The sequence below is a fragment of the Puntigrus tetrazona genome, chromosome 18 (genome assembly GCF_018831695.1).
Source record: "Puntigrus tetrazona isolate hp1 chromosome 18, ASM1883169v1, whole genome shotgun sequence".
NCBI classification, from domain to species: Eukaryota; Metazoa; Chordata; class Actinopteri; order Cypriniformes; family Cyprinidae; genus Puntigrus; species Puntigrus tetrazona.
Window position 1 is genome coordinate 1,666,744 of NC_056716.1, and position 18,408 is coordinate 1,685,151.

Here is an 18,408-nt window from a genome sequence, read left to right on the forward strand (position 1 = left end):
ATTTGTATTATTTATTACACACATATATTACACAAACTATTATGTTGGATGCAATTAATTACAATTAATAGATTTGACAGTCCACAGTATACACAATACAAAGTGTGTATTGTGTATATTTATTATATATATATATATATATATATATATATATATATATATATATATATATATATATACAAACACATTTACACAATGAATCGATTTGACATATATTTTTATATTTAATGCTTTGATATTACTGACAAATATGCAGTAGTGCATCCATTTTCTGGTCATGTGCTACATGACGTTGCTGCCAAAGTTTCCAATAGGTACAATTCAAACATCAAAACCCTCTTTTAGTCCTACATTTAGTCCTACCTTACATAGTGGCTCAGTCCCAAGCAGCACTGGAAACAGTTGCTTAGCATTTTTCACCCCTTGGTGGATTCGAGACAGGCAATATTCCTTGCTGTAGCATCTACAGTCCTCGCATAGAAATAAAAATGTTCCAGTTCACTGGCTTCATGTCCACTCATGACAGAGAAAGAGACACGAATGAGTCCGAGGCTCTCACAAATCACATATCCACACATCTGGATCATCCCTCTGATCTTTGATCCTCTCAATCTTCTGACAGCGCTGGATAAATCACGGAGCCGTGTCAGAACGTAAATTACAAGGCAGGATCCAGCTCAGATGAGCGTGGGACTTTTTTTAGCCCTCTTTTGGGGTCTCAGCGTGGCCTCACTGGGACCAGTGCTGAAATGTGATTGGTTCGTGCCGAGCCTAGAGAAGCAGATGCGCTCCAAGTGCAAATTCTGCTTTTTTCTAAATGGCACAGATAATCAAGCAAAAGACACTGCTGTAAGTTTTGCCACCGATTCAAGATTTTGTTGTGAAGAGCTGCATTTATAATCAGCTCTGATATTACACTGCATATAGAAGAGGCCTCTGAGGACTGCTCGATGAAAATCAAAGAGCCATCTTGTGTACACTTAACAGACTGACTGAATGATTCCAAGCGAACGTGTTGATGTGGTGTGAGACATGAACTAATGAAACTGCCAATCAATTACAGGTAACAATTAAATACAAAGACATCAAATAAATGAGGTCAGGCTGGCAGTCATATACTTGCAAGGATGCATGTGCACGTACACACTAAAAATATTACAAGACAATCAGGATTTGATTGACATCGCACACTCCCTAATCTATAAAAAAGAGAAATGTAAAGATAATTTTATATATTGTGGCAGCTTAAAGGGATTGCTTTTGTGATAATGAGCAGCTGTAATTGTGTAAATACATGTAAATATTTTCTAAAAATAAACTGCATTTATGTATTTATACATACTTAGCAAATATACACAGAGTACACATATGTATTAGATAAACAAAAACTTTAATTATGGAATAAATCAATCGTAATTAATCGTTTCACTGCACTAGTGTTTATTAATCTTTGTTAACTTTAATTAAAAAAATACAATGACCATGGAGATTTAAAGAAATTGCTTTAATAGTTTAGCCACAATTGCGCTAAATTCAAAGATTTCGGCAATTATCCAATTAGAATCGAGTAATCCAGTGTTGTAATTAATAGCAACAACTGATAATTATTGTTTTTCACATTACAGAGTTATATCTGCTAAGCCCAACTAACTAAAAATCTACCAAAAATAAACTAAACACAGTGAATACGGGTGGTCAGTTCTGGCCTTTTACAGACAGTAAAACCATATGTGGAGCAGATTAAAACACTGCTTTATGTATAATCCAGATGATTCAATAACTCCACAACAACATCATCCATTGTTGAAGTCAGGCTCAATTCAAAAGATAGACAGAATTTATATTTATGTTGAAGGAAAAACCATGCGATAAAAACTTCATTCCAAGGTCATCCAAATTCATTCACTCCAAACTACTTGTCCAGAGATGCTAAAGCCTAAAAGCCTAGAAATACCACTTAACAGAGCAGATCATTATGATATCGATTTTATGGGATTATAAGCGTAATGCAAACCAAACGCCATAATGGATATAATGTGCAGCATATTCTAATTTTAACTGTGATACGATGCCATTGAGATACATCTCTGCAATTTCAACTGCAAGCTTGCATTACAATGTTTTACATGCAAGCCTATTGAGTACAATCACTCAATCCAGTACTATTATATAAGAACAGATACAATCATTAATGTAATGAAAACTTAAACTCATACATCAAACTTGCAATCCTACAAGAGATTGCATGAAACGTTACTCAACATCAACATAAAAAAACACAACAATTCATTATTAGGTGAATCAAAAACAGGCCACTCTCATATGTCTAGAGAAGAAGGCCTGCTTAACTGGGGTCAGTTTTATAACCACAAATGTAGTTGTACTTGAGTTTTAGAGAGGAAAATCAAAAGGCATGGGCAGTTATTACAGAAGCAACTCATAATAATGGGTTTGGTAATATTACCTCAATGCAGGAATACACTACAATAAAGCAACCCCTGCTGTGTCTCTGAAAGTACACTAAAATGCAAACAAACTCCAAACTAGCAGTAGTATTTCCACCGAATCATGAGAAGTGAATCATCCGAGCCAAGGGCCAGCTATGAGTAAATAAAAAAGAACAATCTCTGTCCTTTCCGAGCTATTAAGAAACACTAAGCTATGAGGAAAGTAAACACACTTGCACAAGTATTTGGCTTCAAGATAGGAATGCTGCCGCTGGTATTCAAGAAACACTACACCTTCATTCAGGAGGACAATGAAATATGGAGACATGCGGTCTGTCAGTGAGGCACACTATACAACTTCACAAAAATAGAAGGACGCTAAAGCAACAGCGAGTATAAAGTATTTATGACATGTTTTCATGCGTAACGTCTTCACTTCCACCGAACTGGCTCGATTTGCCAGTTCAACAGGACCTGTTGGAGTTCCTCAATGTCTTGACATAGATAAAGCAGTTAATTCATTCCCATCTCAACGTAATCCCTGCCACAGACGCACGTGGTTTAGATTTAATCTAGTATTATCCAACGAAAACCTGCCAAACGGTTTCAGCATCAACTGTCAGGCAGATCCATCCTGAAATGACCCCTCGGCTGCATGCTCTGGGCATTCCCCATTACAAGGGGCAAAATCTGTAAACATATTCACCAAAATCAGCAAAAACCTCTATTGTGGTCTACAATAAAACAGGAAGGCCAACCCACCTGTATGGCACATGGTAAAAGGGGTGAGCGGGATGAGGTTGGTAATGGTTGGTATATCCTGACTGGCTCCACATGTTTAATCCAAACAGCTCCAAACTTCCAACTGAATGACTGACACTTACTGAAAGTCCAGTTCTGCTTTCATTTTAACAGAGGAAAGCACTGCAGGAAAGGGAACGGAGCAGCAAAAGGAAAGAGTCCCGAGAAGAGCCCTAATGGAACAGTTCCAGAATCTCAATCTCATCCGTTTCTCAAGAGAAAGCAGCAGAGATGTTTCAGAGCTCCATGGCCGTCAAAACGCAGAACAGGTCAAACCAGTGCATTTCGCCATTGAAGCGAGCGAAGGCGTAAGCATCGTGATTTTGCTGTCTGTGTGGAGTCTCCTATCTCCGACGCTCCTGTTTCCTCACCGGCTCACACAGTCACCAGCACACACACACACACACACACACACACACACACACACACACACACAGACAGACACGCGCGCGCGTACAACACATACACACCAGTCTTCTGCTCTGACGTACCGCTGCACACACTCACAGGGAGGAGGGAGAGAAGAAGGGAGGGGTGAAGAGAGCGAACCTACTCTTTTTGAATCTCTGCCTGCCTCTGTCATAGACAGGATGTGCAGTGTTTTGGGGAGGAAAGATGGAATGAGACAAAAATCAAGAAGAGGATCTGGAAATTTAATTCATCTGCAAATACATTTTTTTTACAGGTGTTCTTAAAGTCTACTTTAGAGATAAATCCCAGCAATCCAGTCTTAATCTGAAATGGCTTACTTCCTAGAGAGAGTGCTGTTCATTTTGCTACTTTTCCATTTATTTTCCTATGTAAACACACATTGTCATTTTTAATTAGAATGTCATAAATTGATCTTGTGGTGAAACTACAGAATATGCCAGACTTCTCTAATCATTTAGTCAGTTTGAACCCCAAACGTTCACTGTGAGCTTGCATTCAGATCTGCCTCCATCCAATCATCAATTTAAAAAGCTAAAACTAAATCCCCTAATCTATTTACGCAAATTGTTTTACGGCTTTTACTACATTTTCATTCTAGGACAGGAAAAGTATCAGTTAGTGAAGCGCGAGGGTCGTTGTAATCAAAGATTTAATCTTTTTGAGCTCAACTAGAAAGCACATCTCATTTAGGTCTTGACTGGAGTTGAAGGTGAATTTAAGTGAATTATGTGAAAGCTAAAACTTTGGCTCCGCAAGGCAGTGATTAAAACAAAAGAAGATAAGTCGCAGTCCATCTTCTCCGAAGATATGCTTTGTTTTTAGTCGGAGTCAGCACAAAGAAAGCATTAAAATAACTCCACGCATTCATTCCTGCTTACCTTTACGAAAAAAGAAGTTTTTCAAGTGTGCTATTAGTATACTTCTTTTAAAGTAAAAATAGCAAAGTATACATCTAGTCTACTTTTTATGTACTTCTCGGAATTTTTTCAGCTATAGGACTAAAAGAATTCTACTATTTGTAAGGTTAGTCTAGTTTTTTTGTTGTCTTAAAGTCTTCATGACTACTGTGAAGGATTCATCCAGTTCTTATATGCCAGGTCAAGATGCATTACACTAGTTTTGATCAATGACAGGACTCAAAAGAAAAAAAACAATAGCTGGATTTGTGATACATGAATATAATGAAAATATCTAGATGTTTTACTAGATATTTACTAGATGCCTATTTCTTTTTCAAAAAGTGGCAGAATTTAAAACAATAGATTGGTGATGGAAGAAATTTAATTGTATGAAAAATGAGCAAAAATAACATGCATTTGAAATATCCTTCTTTAAAGAGAAGAGGCCAACCTCTTCTCCATCCATGTGCAATTACATGGAAATCCCAGCTTGGGGCATTGAAGGGCTGACAGAGCTTTATTTAAATCAGTGAGTAAGAGCTAGAGTAATGAGCTACATTAAAAAAGTCACAGAGGTTAAGCTGGCTATCTAGTGACTGGCACAATCCTCGATCACTACTGACCACAGCTGAATACCAGCAAACATCTACACCGCGGTACACTAAATATACAATGCCTCATAATTCAGTATGATGCATCATAATATAATCGTAACCGAACCTGCACCACTGTATGACACGGATTCTCCTCAAAGCTTTGCACATGTCGCTAACAGTTGTGAGATTTGAATGTGTGGTCTGGTCAATGTTATCTGCTAAAGTGAAGTGTGTGATTAGTGACGTACATACAGCTTATCGGCAGCACACAGCCGTCTGCAGCACACACTGTCATCAAAGTCATGGGGACATCTTCCCTGATGTGTAAGGATTTGCCCTATAAATCTTACCACCACCCTCTTCCTCTGTGTGTCAACACAGAAACCCAAGCGCACCGAGTTATGCCCTTGTGTAGACTATTCTGGTACACCGAACGAGTTCAGACTAGCAGGAGAAAGCAATATGCTTCAGTAATTCACAAAATTCCCAATTTAAGAGACTAATATACAAAACCAATGCTAGAGAAGAAAAACATTTTTCTACTCCAAACACTATTCTACTTGACACTTTGTGACAATTTCTCCTAACTCACAAAAAACAACATCACGGGAAGCTGCAAACATAGGCCAACACTAATGTTCAAATGTTTCGAATTTTTAGACGAAGGATGGATGGATGGATGGATGGATGGATGGATGGATGGATGGATGGATGGATGGATGGATGGATGGATGGATGGATGGATGGATGGATGGATGGATGGATGGATGGATGGATGGATGGATGGATTTTTATTTTCTTCAGTGTCACATGACCCTTTATAAATCTTTTTAATATGCTGACTTGATTCGCAGTTGTTATCGTTGTTATTAGCTTTTCTAATATATGATTTGCTCGTATATATCTTCGTTACTGCCATCTCAAGAGCATCTATGAACCAGTTATTTTATTCCAGATCTCAGCTGACTCACAGAACTTACTATTAATACATCCAACTACAACATAGCCTGCAGGTCTTAACAACACCATTCTACAACCAGCAATGTTCATTAATGGTATAAGACAGAGATATTATTGGACAGGAATATCAATACCAGTAGCAATTTGGAATAAGCTTACAGCTGAGATGCAATGCAATTAAATTAAACAGGTCTCAGTTAATGTATTACAGAAAGTAACATATATTGAATTTCAAATTCATAATAAGTCAATAATGACTCAATGACTATGTAATGATTAAATAAAGATTGTAATGTAAATCTAATTTAAATCTACAATTCTTTGAGGAATATCATGCAACAGATCAAGACTCCTATTTCAAAATCAAATGAAAGTAAAGTATTCAATATTTTAAAACACTCTTTTTGAAAAAAAAAACCAAAAACCAAAACCTTATGATGCTCTTGTTTACCCAGTAAACTGTATCATGCAATATCATAGGGTGTGTGTATTTGTGTGCGTCAGTTTCACAATGGCCGTGAAAATGGGCCATGAATCAGTCAATCATTTTCATTCATTAACATTCTATTAACCTCCATTACCTCCTTCAACAAACACTCACTGACCGAGTTAAATAAAAGAATTGACATTTCAATGTAATGGAGGGACCAGTCAAAAACATCAAAGGTTCAACTATGAGCTGAAAAGCTGAAATTGGTATAATCTCTGCCTTTAAAAGGTGTCTGTTGGGAAGATTTTCCTTTAGTGTGTGATGTAAACAGGCCACATTTCTGCAGGTCACACTTTGAAAAGAAAACTGACATCTGATTCCTATTTGATTCCAAGCGAAAGAGAGTTAACAACCTTGCAAATCGTTTTATTGGAAGCAGGGCTTTGATAAAAAAGGACCGCTCGAGAGCCCAGGGTTAGCATGAGAGACAGTTTGGACAGTCGAAAAAATTGGAGTTGATGTGAACAGATGTGAACAGATTAGATGTTTATACTGAATTTGTGCATTAGGTCTTAAAGTGAATATATAACACATAATACTCTCTCTGTCTTTTATGTTAATCAAACGATAACAAAAAAATCTTCTGTAGCTTAAAGTACATGTTTAATAGCAAAGACTACAGAATTATTCTGTACCTGAAAGCCACTATTAAACCTAGACTACCTAAAAAATGCATTTTATTTGTATCTTTATTTGGATGTATTTATTACTGATGTTGCTTAAAACCGGTTTATTTTTTCTTATTTTATTCCTGCTTTCAATAACTTTACACTAGTTAGGCTAGTAGGTTTATTTGTGGTATCAAGAATTGAAGTAACGAGAATCGTAAAACTTTACATTTTGGTGTCGAAAGCTTATTTTTAGTGTACAATGTCAAAAGCAATGAAATAACTATTTTAATAACACAAAATGATTGATTGATTGATTATATATTCATAGATATTGCAGAACAAGAAAAACTTTTTAACCACTGGCCAGAGTAGAAAAATGGGAAGTCACTTTAATTTATGGGCATGATCTATGCTAAGAAACTAAGTGGTGTTTACAGAGCTTTAATTACATAAACACTGAAAGCCCTTTCATTTACCTTTAATGGTTTCAAAGAGCTTTGTCTGCAGTGGAAACAGATTGAATATAATTAATTAAACAGCCTTGCACTATATAACAATTCACAACATCTCTTAAAATTGCCATAAATGGACCTTGACAGAGGCCCTTAAACAGAGGCCCTGTCTTAATCAGTCTGCAAATGCATAACAATAAAATGTTTTAGACAGACCCAAAAGCTATATATATATATATATATATATATATATATATATATATATATATATATATATATATATATATTTGTGTGCTATATATATATATATATATATATATTTGTAATGCAATAATATCATAATTGTAGTTTTAATGATTTGACCTTTTCGAGCATTTAGCAAAAAAAAAAAGTGCACACACATGTGTGTTTTTCCAAAAATAAGCATGAATAAATAAATATATATAATAGGTGAAGTGGTAGAGAGAAAGGGAAACGGGAAAGGACTGCGAGCTGGGACCTGAACTTGTGATGCGCAACTACGCTTAATTATTATATTAATTTTGTTCATTTTAAACACAAAAAAGTTACAGACTGCAGCTTTAGTTATCAAGTGACACTGGATTTGACATTGCGACCAATAAAAAATATGGATACCTCAAACCTCTGACACCACCTCCTGATGCTGTAGTTTCAATACTTTGCCCTATTATCTGTATCAGTACAACAGTACTACCCACAAAGGCAGGATTTAATGATTCAGAAACAATGAAACGGCCTGGGCGCTATCAAAGAGACTTCAAACAGAAATCATTATGAATAATTCAAAATGCAGGAAGAACAGACCCCATTTTAGGTCGGATATTCTTCCAGTAGTTTGTTCTTCATACAAAACCTGCCTGTACATGCGCAGATAATACATCCCATGGCAATATTAATGTGCAGAATTTCTACGCTTTACACAACCCTGCTTTCTCAAAGCAAATGTGAACATAATCCAAAAAAAACTCTGGAATCATATGAGCTTTTACATCACTACAAACACCAAGAAGCAGCAGGCCTCATTCTGTCCTTATTAACGACTTAAATTAGTATCTTGGATGGAAAAAATACTAATGATTTTTTATCTAAAAAAAAAAAAAAAAAAAAAAAAAAAAAAAATATATATATATATATATATATATATATATATATATATATATATATATATATATATATATATATATATATATATATATATTTTTTTTTTTTTAAATATTATTTATATATTTATTCTATTGTTTGCATTGTTGTACATGCATTTTCTCATTAATTCATTATGATTCTTGAAAATAATTGAAAAAATGAAAGAAAGAAAGAAATCCACCCCAACCAAAACTTATGATTAATCAATATATCAATCATGAGTTTGTAAATAGGAAATAAAAATGGACTACATTTTTATTAGGTATTTACATGATTATATTATATATGATTATATTATATGATTCTTTCCAAGCGCAGTGTACCTGTCAACTCAGACATAATTTAAGTTTTATTAATTTAACTTTTTTCTTCCAAAACAAGAGATCATATGAAAGAGCCCATATGAAACAATATGGGTTGTGGTTTCCGTGTAAGTCTCAAAAATTCTTTGGAAACTCCAAATGTAATCTGAGTTCTCCGAAGAATCTGGTTCAACAGAAATGTCCAAAGTATCACAAAAATCTTATTTTGTTCATGATTTTGCATGCTGATTTGACTTCTCAAATATCATGGCATTCGAAAAATGCAATTCAGTTGCAATATCCAAACAAAACAAGACATGTATCAATATCCACTTATCAATGCGCACCCGTGACCACTCCTCTCTCTTAATAATATTTACTGGACGTTGTCCAATCCTGTTTGCCTCCCTAAAAGTAACTGTAAACAGAATCAGCAGGCAGTAGTCCAGCAACCGGTTCACTGGCGCACAGCAAGAACAGTGTTGGCTGTTTTTAAAAAAATAAAATAGTACACACAGAATGCAGTGCTACAGCTTTAAATGATAAACATGAGTGCCAAGCTGCACCTCGGCTCCTAAACAGATCAGAAAGGAGTACCTGTCTATTCCGAAAATGACCCTATCCGTCTTCGGCCAAGCAAACTTCTGTCTGACCGGCACCGTCTCATGACCAGAGTCCCCTTCACGACCACAGCAGTTCCCCATTCCTGTCCTCGCTATCTCCTGTCTCTGCCAGGACAGGACACGCGATCTGATGCCGCACTAAGATGCCAATGCTAATGTTTGCAGTGAGGGCACTGGGGGTTCAGGAAGCCAACGCCTCCTGCTTTCACAAAGCATGCCTTTAGCTATAGCCTCAACTGCCTCTCAATTTCTCCTTTGTCCCACCACCTCCAACTAGTGCTCTGTCCTGCAGAACCCACCGCACAGCCCACAGCCACTGACATCCATCACAAGCAGACATGACAGAGAACACTGTTCCATATGAATGCATGCAGCTTTCATGTTTGACGAACATCAAACTCAAGCGCCTAACACGAGCTTTACTCTGACCTTGAAAACAGATCAGAAGGAATTGTTTTTGTCTCACTGTCATTACGCACTGCCAAAAGAGAGCGTTTGGAGAAGGTTTTCAATTCAGAAGTTACCATCTGTGGTCTGGAAGATAGTGAGATTCGGGTAAAAGAGAGCGGCATCCTGTGGTGCGGTTTGTGTGCCTGATAATCCAGAGAAGGTGACCTGCTAGATGGAGGTGGAGTGCCCTCTACTAGCATTACATGTGGGACAAGGTTGAAAAAAATCAGACCCTCTCTCTCTTTCCTTTTGTGGGTCATTTTAATCGACCTGCTTTGCACAGCTATGATAGCAGCAAAGAAATTATAACGCAATCAGATAGTCTGGGTGCGATTCTGACAGCAATCACAAACAAGCTCATGATACATATTTAGCTAAGCAGACTTTTGTGGTGTGGAAGTGATTTTTTTTATGTCCAGTATCGTTATTTAAACACTTTTTTTAATCTAATAAAGGTAGCACTTAGGGACCAATTCTTGTTATTAACCAGTTGCTTCTAGCATACATATTACTAACGTATTGGCTGTTTATTAGCATTTGCAAAGCATGATTCTGCATGATCACGTTCTACATTGATAATCCTACCCAATATGTAGACTTAACCACTACATTACTATTAATAAACCTCAAAACCGTTTATTGAGGCCATAGTTGATGGTTTGTTAATAGCAAGGATTTGGCCTTAAAATGTGGCAATAATACATTTGAACTAATATGTACTTTTCAAATATGTAATATATAAATAATCATGTTATAATCATAAATATATGTGTGAACATTATCAATATGTAATTAAGGACTTTTTACTTAAATGCCAACTTTTTCCCTGCAATCTAAAGTTCTGATGCCTGATCAATATCATTTATATATATTTTAAATATGTACATCAGATCCTATTTAAGAATTGAAGAACTACCTTACTATTAATAAGCAGCAAATTAAGTATTTATTGAGAGAAATGTCGTATTGTTGCATATTCTAAAGTGTCAGAAAGCCTATATTGTGTTTGTGCACTGAAAAAAATATACATTTACCAAAAAACACGTATTTCTGTCTGTATATGAACTATAAGTTGCGACAGCCTCAGTGATCTAACGCAACAAAAGCTGCAGTTTGACAATTACTTGCTTTCCGAAAGACACTGTGGAAAGAAACACAACTGAACTGTATGTTGAATAATGAGCCAGTATAATCCTCATACTTATTATCTCTCAATATCCATCATTTCACCGCTTGCAGTCTAAAAATTCTCTTCATTAAGGTCACGTAACTTGTCAAACAACTTTTTAAAAGCCACTAGGTCCACACAGACTGAATAAAAAAAAAACCCAAACGTAACTCTCACGCTCCCTGTAGATGCAAGCGAAGTGTAACAGTAAAGACGGGATCTGAGAATCGAGTTACAAAGACGATGAGCTCAGTGGATTTCTCCCACTCTCCAAGCCTGGAGGCACATTAATATGTAATAGCTCAGAAAGCTCACTCATCTTTATCATAAAGAGATTCATTAATATGAACCGCACTGTGCCGCTTTGCTCACGCCCCCTTTAAGCCAGAGAAACATCCTTGTTTCATATCTTAAGGGTCTAGGCTGTGCACGATTAATCATTTAGTTGCTATGGAGCTCGAACTCAACCACAAACAGTTAAGAAATCATTTAAATGAACCGTGTATTTGTGGTGAGCATGCACTACACTCTGTGGGATACAGCTGAAATGGTCTGTAATGTCCATAGCATTAACATTATCGAGACCTGTTGGAAACCAAAAAACGTGACTCATTGAGAAGGCACTGTGTTAGATTCCCATACACACCCCCTGCTGACTGTCGGGGCAACTACAGTCCAAATGATATGCATTGCACACTTGGCTGGGCATCACTGTCAGCGGGGGTTTACCAAAACACTACTTACAGTAGCACTGAGAGCATTATTTGAGAAACTAGTTCCTTTAGCGCATCTTCGCTTGTTTGCATTTCCCAACCCTAAAATGAACTGTGGTTGATCACGAAATTTGTAGCTTTTGGAAAAAACTGCAGTGACCTTATCTGTGATATAACGGCGAGGACCAATTCTGATCATTTTGTCTTCTTGGAGAAAAGAAAACAGTGTAAATAATGATCATCCTGTTTTACATAACATATACTACCTGGAAAAAAAAAACAGTTCGGCGTAAACCCACACCAAGTTGAAAAAAAAATCGACATAATGCAAATTAAGCAGTTTTACTGCAAAGGTTTGTGTGGTAGCCAGAATTTTAAATGGTAATATTGCACAAAATGATCTGTTTTTAATAAAATAAAAGCAGCTTCGGTAAGAACAAAAGACTTTTTCATTTACTCTGTTGACTTACATGCATATAGAAGCTACTTTCAGTGCTGTCAAGTGATTAATCGTGATTAATCGCATCCAAAATAAAAATGTAATAAAAACTGTATGTTTACTTATGTGTATATTTATTATGTGTATATATAAATGTGTATATACACATACAGCTAATAATTACATAAATATATTCTTATTTTTATATATATATATATATATATATATATATATATATATATATATATATATATATATATATATATATATATATAGGATTTAGGATTGCTATTGACCCCAGGAAAGGAAAGCTACAATTCTGGATTTATGGCAGTAATAACAAGGCACAATAAGCGTCAGATGTGCTTCATCAAATCCTGCCAGCATTTTTCATAGCCCATTTCTCTCTATAAGCTAATTTTTAATATGTTGGATCCTCCAGCAATCACTGGTCATCATTCTTCAGCCTCTACTTCCCTAGAGGAGGAATGGAAAGGCCAGGACGACAATAACCATATTAAATCCTTTAAATATCGAGTAAAGAAAACATTGCCTCTCAAACAGCTCACAGCTCACTTTCAGGAACTTTTTAAAGTTAATTATTTACTTGATCCACAGGTTCACAAGTTTATTTCCTCATTATTGCACAGGTTTTGTTGTTGTATGATCAGGGACTCCTACTTCTGAATGCCCGAATGTCATTGGTGGCCAGCATAACTAATCACAGGTTTTGAAAATACGATCACAACATCTCAGTTCCCTGATTCAACCACTGGAATGTTTGTTAGATTCATTTCCTGTTGAGGCCATGAGAGGTTAAAAATTTATGAAAGGATGAAGAAATACTGCCACAACAGATTCTGATCCTTGCTTGAAAGCAAGGCTTGGGCTGATATTATTCTGTGGGAGTTTCTTCTATGAAACTCATTACAGTTTAATCATACCAAATGCTTTCAAATGCTTCGCCATTTGCCTTTAATAGAGTTTGCAACCTTCTCAGAATAGATTCATACAACTTCTGAATAGCCTCCATCTATGTTGTCTACGAGGAGTTGTCCATGTTCCTTCAGAGATACTGGAGGAGAGAACAGGCTTTTCATTCTTCTCTATAAAACTGGATGCAGTGCTTTGATAATATTCAAGTCAGGTATTGGTCAGGGAAGATGTTAAAGTTCATCTTGGTGCTCCAACAGCGCAGGTTTTAGGATCACAACACCATATTTTTAAATTGCAGCTCCTTCATGGATGCAGCTTTTCTGATGTCGTCATTTTTAGTGCAAGACGCAAGGGTCTTCAAGGTCAATACTTTTCTGTAGTAATTCTGTATAGTTTGGACGCAATCCATCTTAGTTGTCACTGGTCCCTATTGGTTTTCAGGTTCACCCACTATTCTGCTTTGATCCTAAAGTCTGGCCATGCTTTATGTGCGCAGTCACAGACATAAAGACAATTGTTCTTAAAATATAAAACAAATCGAGAAGCTTCGGCTAAACAGGTTCCCATGATTTGCATTTTTGAAAGTCTTCAAAAAGTTTCAATCATCTTTTTGTTCCCTAATCACACTTCGCGTCTCACTATACAGATTCAGTCAGGTGCTACCTTACAGTAGGAAGTCACTACTGCATCCTGTTTGCCTCTAGTCAAACAAGCTCCACCCATGTAAGATCCTCAAACAGACTGGCATGTGAACATCATGTGATGCATTTTAGATCTGTCAGCAAATACACAGTCATGCAGGTGTTACCTGAGTGTCTTCTTCTCTTTCACACTCAAGACCGAATGCAAGTGCAGTATGTGATCATCATCTCTGCATCTGAGCCTAATGCCAATTTCAGCCCTAAATCAGCACTTCGTGAGTTAAAAATCTAGACAGCATGACAGTGAGTCCAAATACGTTTATTCAGAGATTTCTTCTAGACCCTGAGCCAACTCTGAGGACATGAGAAATCCCTGGGAGAGACTGACACTCAAATGTGGAGCACTACAAGCCAGATATGAGACTAAACACACACCTCGGAGATGATATCAACATAAGTATCTCGGAGCAGAACAACGCAAACCAAAAAAGACTACAATTTTAGGGGACTTTTTTCAAGATGCACTGCAAAGCAGCTTTAACATAATTATAGCAGATATACTGAAGAAACTAAAGATGAACTACAGACAAAATTATGCAATTTCAACACTAGCGAGATTTGATTTGTAGGTACACAGCCCACAGGGAGGAACGAGTATTTCAGACATACAGTGTGTGCATAAAGCATACTCTAAAAGCATTCAGCTTTATCTCAACAGCCTTTTGGGGAATTAAGGTACAAGCAGCTCGGTCTTGAGACTATGCCAACATGAGACCACCATACACTAACACGGACATCCTGCAGATCAATTCAAAAACAAAACGAGCATCGCGGTACCACAATTCTGCATGAAGATTTTGCCCACGCGGATTTTGCATCAGATTCGGTTGGTTCTCATAGATTTTTTGGAAAGCTGCTTGGTTTGAACGTGACTGCACCTTTCTCTAAAGCAACTGGACCGCAGACCGTAAAAAAGAACTGGACCTCATAAGAACCACCGCAAATCTATTCATCTGCAGCAAACAAACAGGAAAACACATGGGTGCAAGTGCCTTTAGACTTGCAATAACCGTCTATCTTGCATATTCGTAATGTGTAGCGAAAAATCTTAAGATTTTTGCAGGTTCACAGCCCACAGGGAGGAACAAACATTTCAGACTTACCGTGTGTGCATAAGGCACACTCCAAAAGCATTCAGCTTTATCTGTGTCCATTATGGTACAGTAGCTCGGTTTTGAGCCATCATGACACATCAACTGTAAATTGAAAGGGGCGTGTACACCCGTTCAGTTCTGTAGACTTTGTACTTGAATGCCAGTTTTCAAAGACAGTAACCGTGCACGCACCCTAGCTTACCTTTGATACCGCTCGCGCACAATTCTCAATGTTCATTTTTTTTTTTTTTTTTGCTGATCAGGAGCAAGACTAGCCACAAGCACAGCCATATTAAGCCCGCTTATGACCTGTAATTCACCCGACGCGCTCCAGGACCGCAGTAAGGTGTAATTACTGTAAACACATCCACTTACTCAATAAAGAAACTCGCTCCTTCCTTCGTAAACCCTTCCTCCCAACCCGTGGGTAGATCTGGGGGGGGGCAATAAAAAAACAGCACGTTTGCGAAACTTTTAACATCCGATTATTCTTCGCGCGAAATAGCGCTTAAACGGATATGAAAGGCTAAACGCACTTACCGGATCGGATCATGTGCCCAGAATTGACAGGTTCACCAGTGCAGGGATGGAGCCAAGAAGCGCTTCTCGCCTCATCGCTGGCAGGAAAACAAACCACCTGTTAGCGATGCAATTGGCTGGGAAACAGTCGAACGGTATGAGAAAGACATTCTTTCTAATGCAATAGCAAACATGTATCCTCACTCTATGAAAAAGACCCTGCCGTCCCTGCACACCCCATAAGAGTAGTTCTCAGGTAAGGTGTCCCGCCGGAGCGGCGCCGCCATTATTCCCGTGTAAAGTCCTGTCTACCTCATATTCCCTCCTCGCTGTCCTCCCTTTGTAGCGATCAGCGCTCGGGCAAAAGGCGATTAAAGGGGAGGGCTAACTTTGCACTTGGCTTTCGGCGAGCAAGGTTGGCCGACAAAAAAGATAAATTCCTTACAAGACAAGACTATCGTCCTGCAACGTAGGGAAAATCGTTTCTCACGCTACTGAGATGTCATAGTAATGTATTTTTTGTTTTAGCCAAAACAGATTTACATTTTGTTTGGATGTGTACTGCATTGCAGCGCATGGTGTTGTAATAAACTGAATGTTCCCTATTCGTGCTTTTCAATGCATCGATCATTTATTTGATTTTATGTTATTTGTGTGATTCTTTGTTGCGGAATAGCATGTGGGTTGCCAGGTCTGTGTAATATAAACGCACGCAGTTCCGATTCTTTTTTCATGGGTTAGGCAAGTTGTATTTACACAAATTCAGGTTTGTTAAAGGTTCTGCAAGTTTAATGGCATTTTAAAATTATTTTATGTTTTTTTTAAATCGGTAAAACCCTAAAAGAAAAATGCCTTTGGGCTACTTATTACAATACTTAGTATCCCCCTTGCAGTTAAAGCAAGTTTTTTTTATTTATTAGTGATTATTCATTATTTGTGATGTATTTATATATTTTATATTTAACATTATTTCTGCAAACTACTTCAGCCGTAAATATAGACAGAAAAAATAAATTGTTAACAAATAGCAGCTTAACATTTTTAAGAAGCAAACATTATGACGTAGTGTAATATGTCCACCATATGCTACTATGGATATTCCGTAGATCAATTAAAAAACAAATTTTATAAGCATTTTATCAAACTGATCACGGCTCCACTGCTTCTTCAAACATGTTCTTGTTGATCTTTCCTGTAGACATTGATTATTTGCCAGCAGCATGAGAAAATGAAACAAGATTATTAATTAGAGCTGGCAGAACATAAACGGTTCGCTCTGTATTCTAATGTGGTCGTATTGTGACACCTAGAGGCCAGCCAGCATAAAGCAAAAGTTATATACTGATACCTTTCTGTTCACTGAGAGAGTAGCATCATTAGTCCCTGTTGTTGAGGGAAATAAGATAGGTAAGGAAAGTGAAAGGAAACTAAAATTATTTATGTTTTAACAGAAATGTAACATTTTGAGCCAGTATGACATCGGTGCGCCTATGCTTTGTGATTCTCAAGATACAGATATTTAGCACAATTTATTACAATATGTAGCTAGCAAATAGAAACAAATGTTAAATATTTAATAATAATAACTGTATTGCATTTGAAATGTTTAAAATGTGATAGAGCAGCTCATCTCACAAATGACTAATTGTTAACGGTAAAACAGCAACACAAATAATACTTATGTTTTAACTCACTATAGCAAATTGATTTATCTCAATCTGTCAAAAGAAAATATATATATATATAGATCCTGAGCGCTAACATGCGGTGTGATGCTCAAACATTTCACCTCCACGTTTTCAAGAAACAAGACACACTTAGGGAGGACATGCTGTCACCGTGGAGTTTTTCTTGGCAATATTATACTGGAAAACCTGCCGATCAACCCAGAAACCCTTGAAGACACGTCGATTGACTTCAGGGGGAACCTGCTGAGAGAATCTAGAAATGCGAATGGTTTCAGCCTGGCTTGTCAGATGGTAACGGTCATACCCTCTTAAGGCCAGGGAAAAAAGTTTTAGGAAAATGTGTTTTTTAAAGTCTTTACATTGTTTTAAAAATGATATTTCATCCATAAGTTCCACAATGTTCTCGGTTAAGGACATCACTACTAAATATAAATGTAAAATAAAAAGGAAAAATAAAAATGAAAAGACATAAATGTACATGCAAGGTAAAAACAATTTATTTTTTAAAATCACCAATACATTTTTAGTTTTCAAGATTGATTTTTTCTTTACCAAAAGATGTGTATAACAGAATTATTTGATATACCATTTTTTTTTTCGGCAAAATGTGTAAAATGGTCATTAACAGGTTTTCTCATTATATACGATGCATCTATAAACTAAATTTAATTAGCATATCATGAAAAAAATAAATGTAATAATGGGAGTAATGATTGACAAGATTTGAATAATAATATATTTCATAGAACACGGAAATATAATTTCTTTCCCTATTAATTTGTTAAGTCTCCTAAAATGCATAATGAACATGCTTTTAGTCCCGGTGTCCTTATATGAGGACGTGTATGAATCAAAATCCTGTTTTTTGTTTTATCTCAAACCCCATAACATTTTCCTGAGATGTTAATTTATGATACGCAATT

General features: G+C 36.7%; 1 protein-coding gene across 7 annotated transcripts in view; it reads right to left on the minus strand.

Moving 5' to 3' along the window:
* plekha7a (pleckstrin homology domain containing, family A member 7a) overlaps positions 1-16,146 on the minus strand; it is a 68,038-nt gene extending 51,892 nt beyond the window's left edge. For 5 of the 7 annotated variants that reach the window (XM_043264412.1, XM_043264406.1, XM_043264413.1 and 2 more), the window contains exons 1-3: positions 16,002-16,146; positions 15,819-15,895; positions 15,654-15,711 (exon numbers count right to left, since the gene is read on the minus strand). In XM_043264412.1, coding sequence (XP_043120347.1) covers positions 15,654-15,711; positions 15,819-15,895; positions 16,002-16,084 — 218 coding nt within the window. In that variant the 5' untranslated portion in view covers positions 16,085-16,146. Of the gene's footprint in view, positions 1-3,209; positions 3,668-9,751; positions 9,905-15,653; positions 15,712-15,818; positions 15,896-16,001 lie in introns of those variants that run through there. The other 2 variants (XM_043264404.1, XM_043264405.1) reach the window with 2 other exon arrangements.
* Between the last annotated feature and the right edge of the window lie 2,262 nt (positions 16,147-18,408).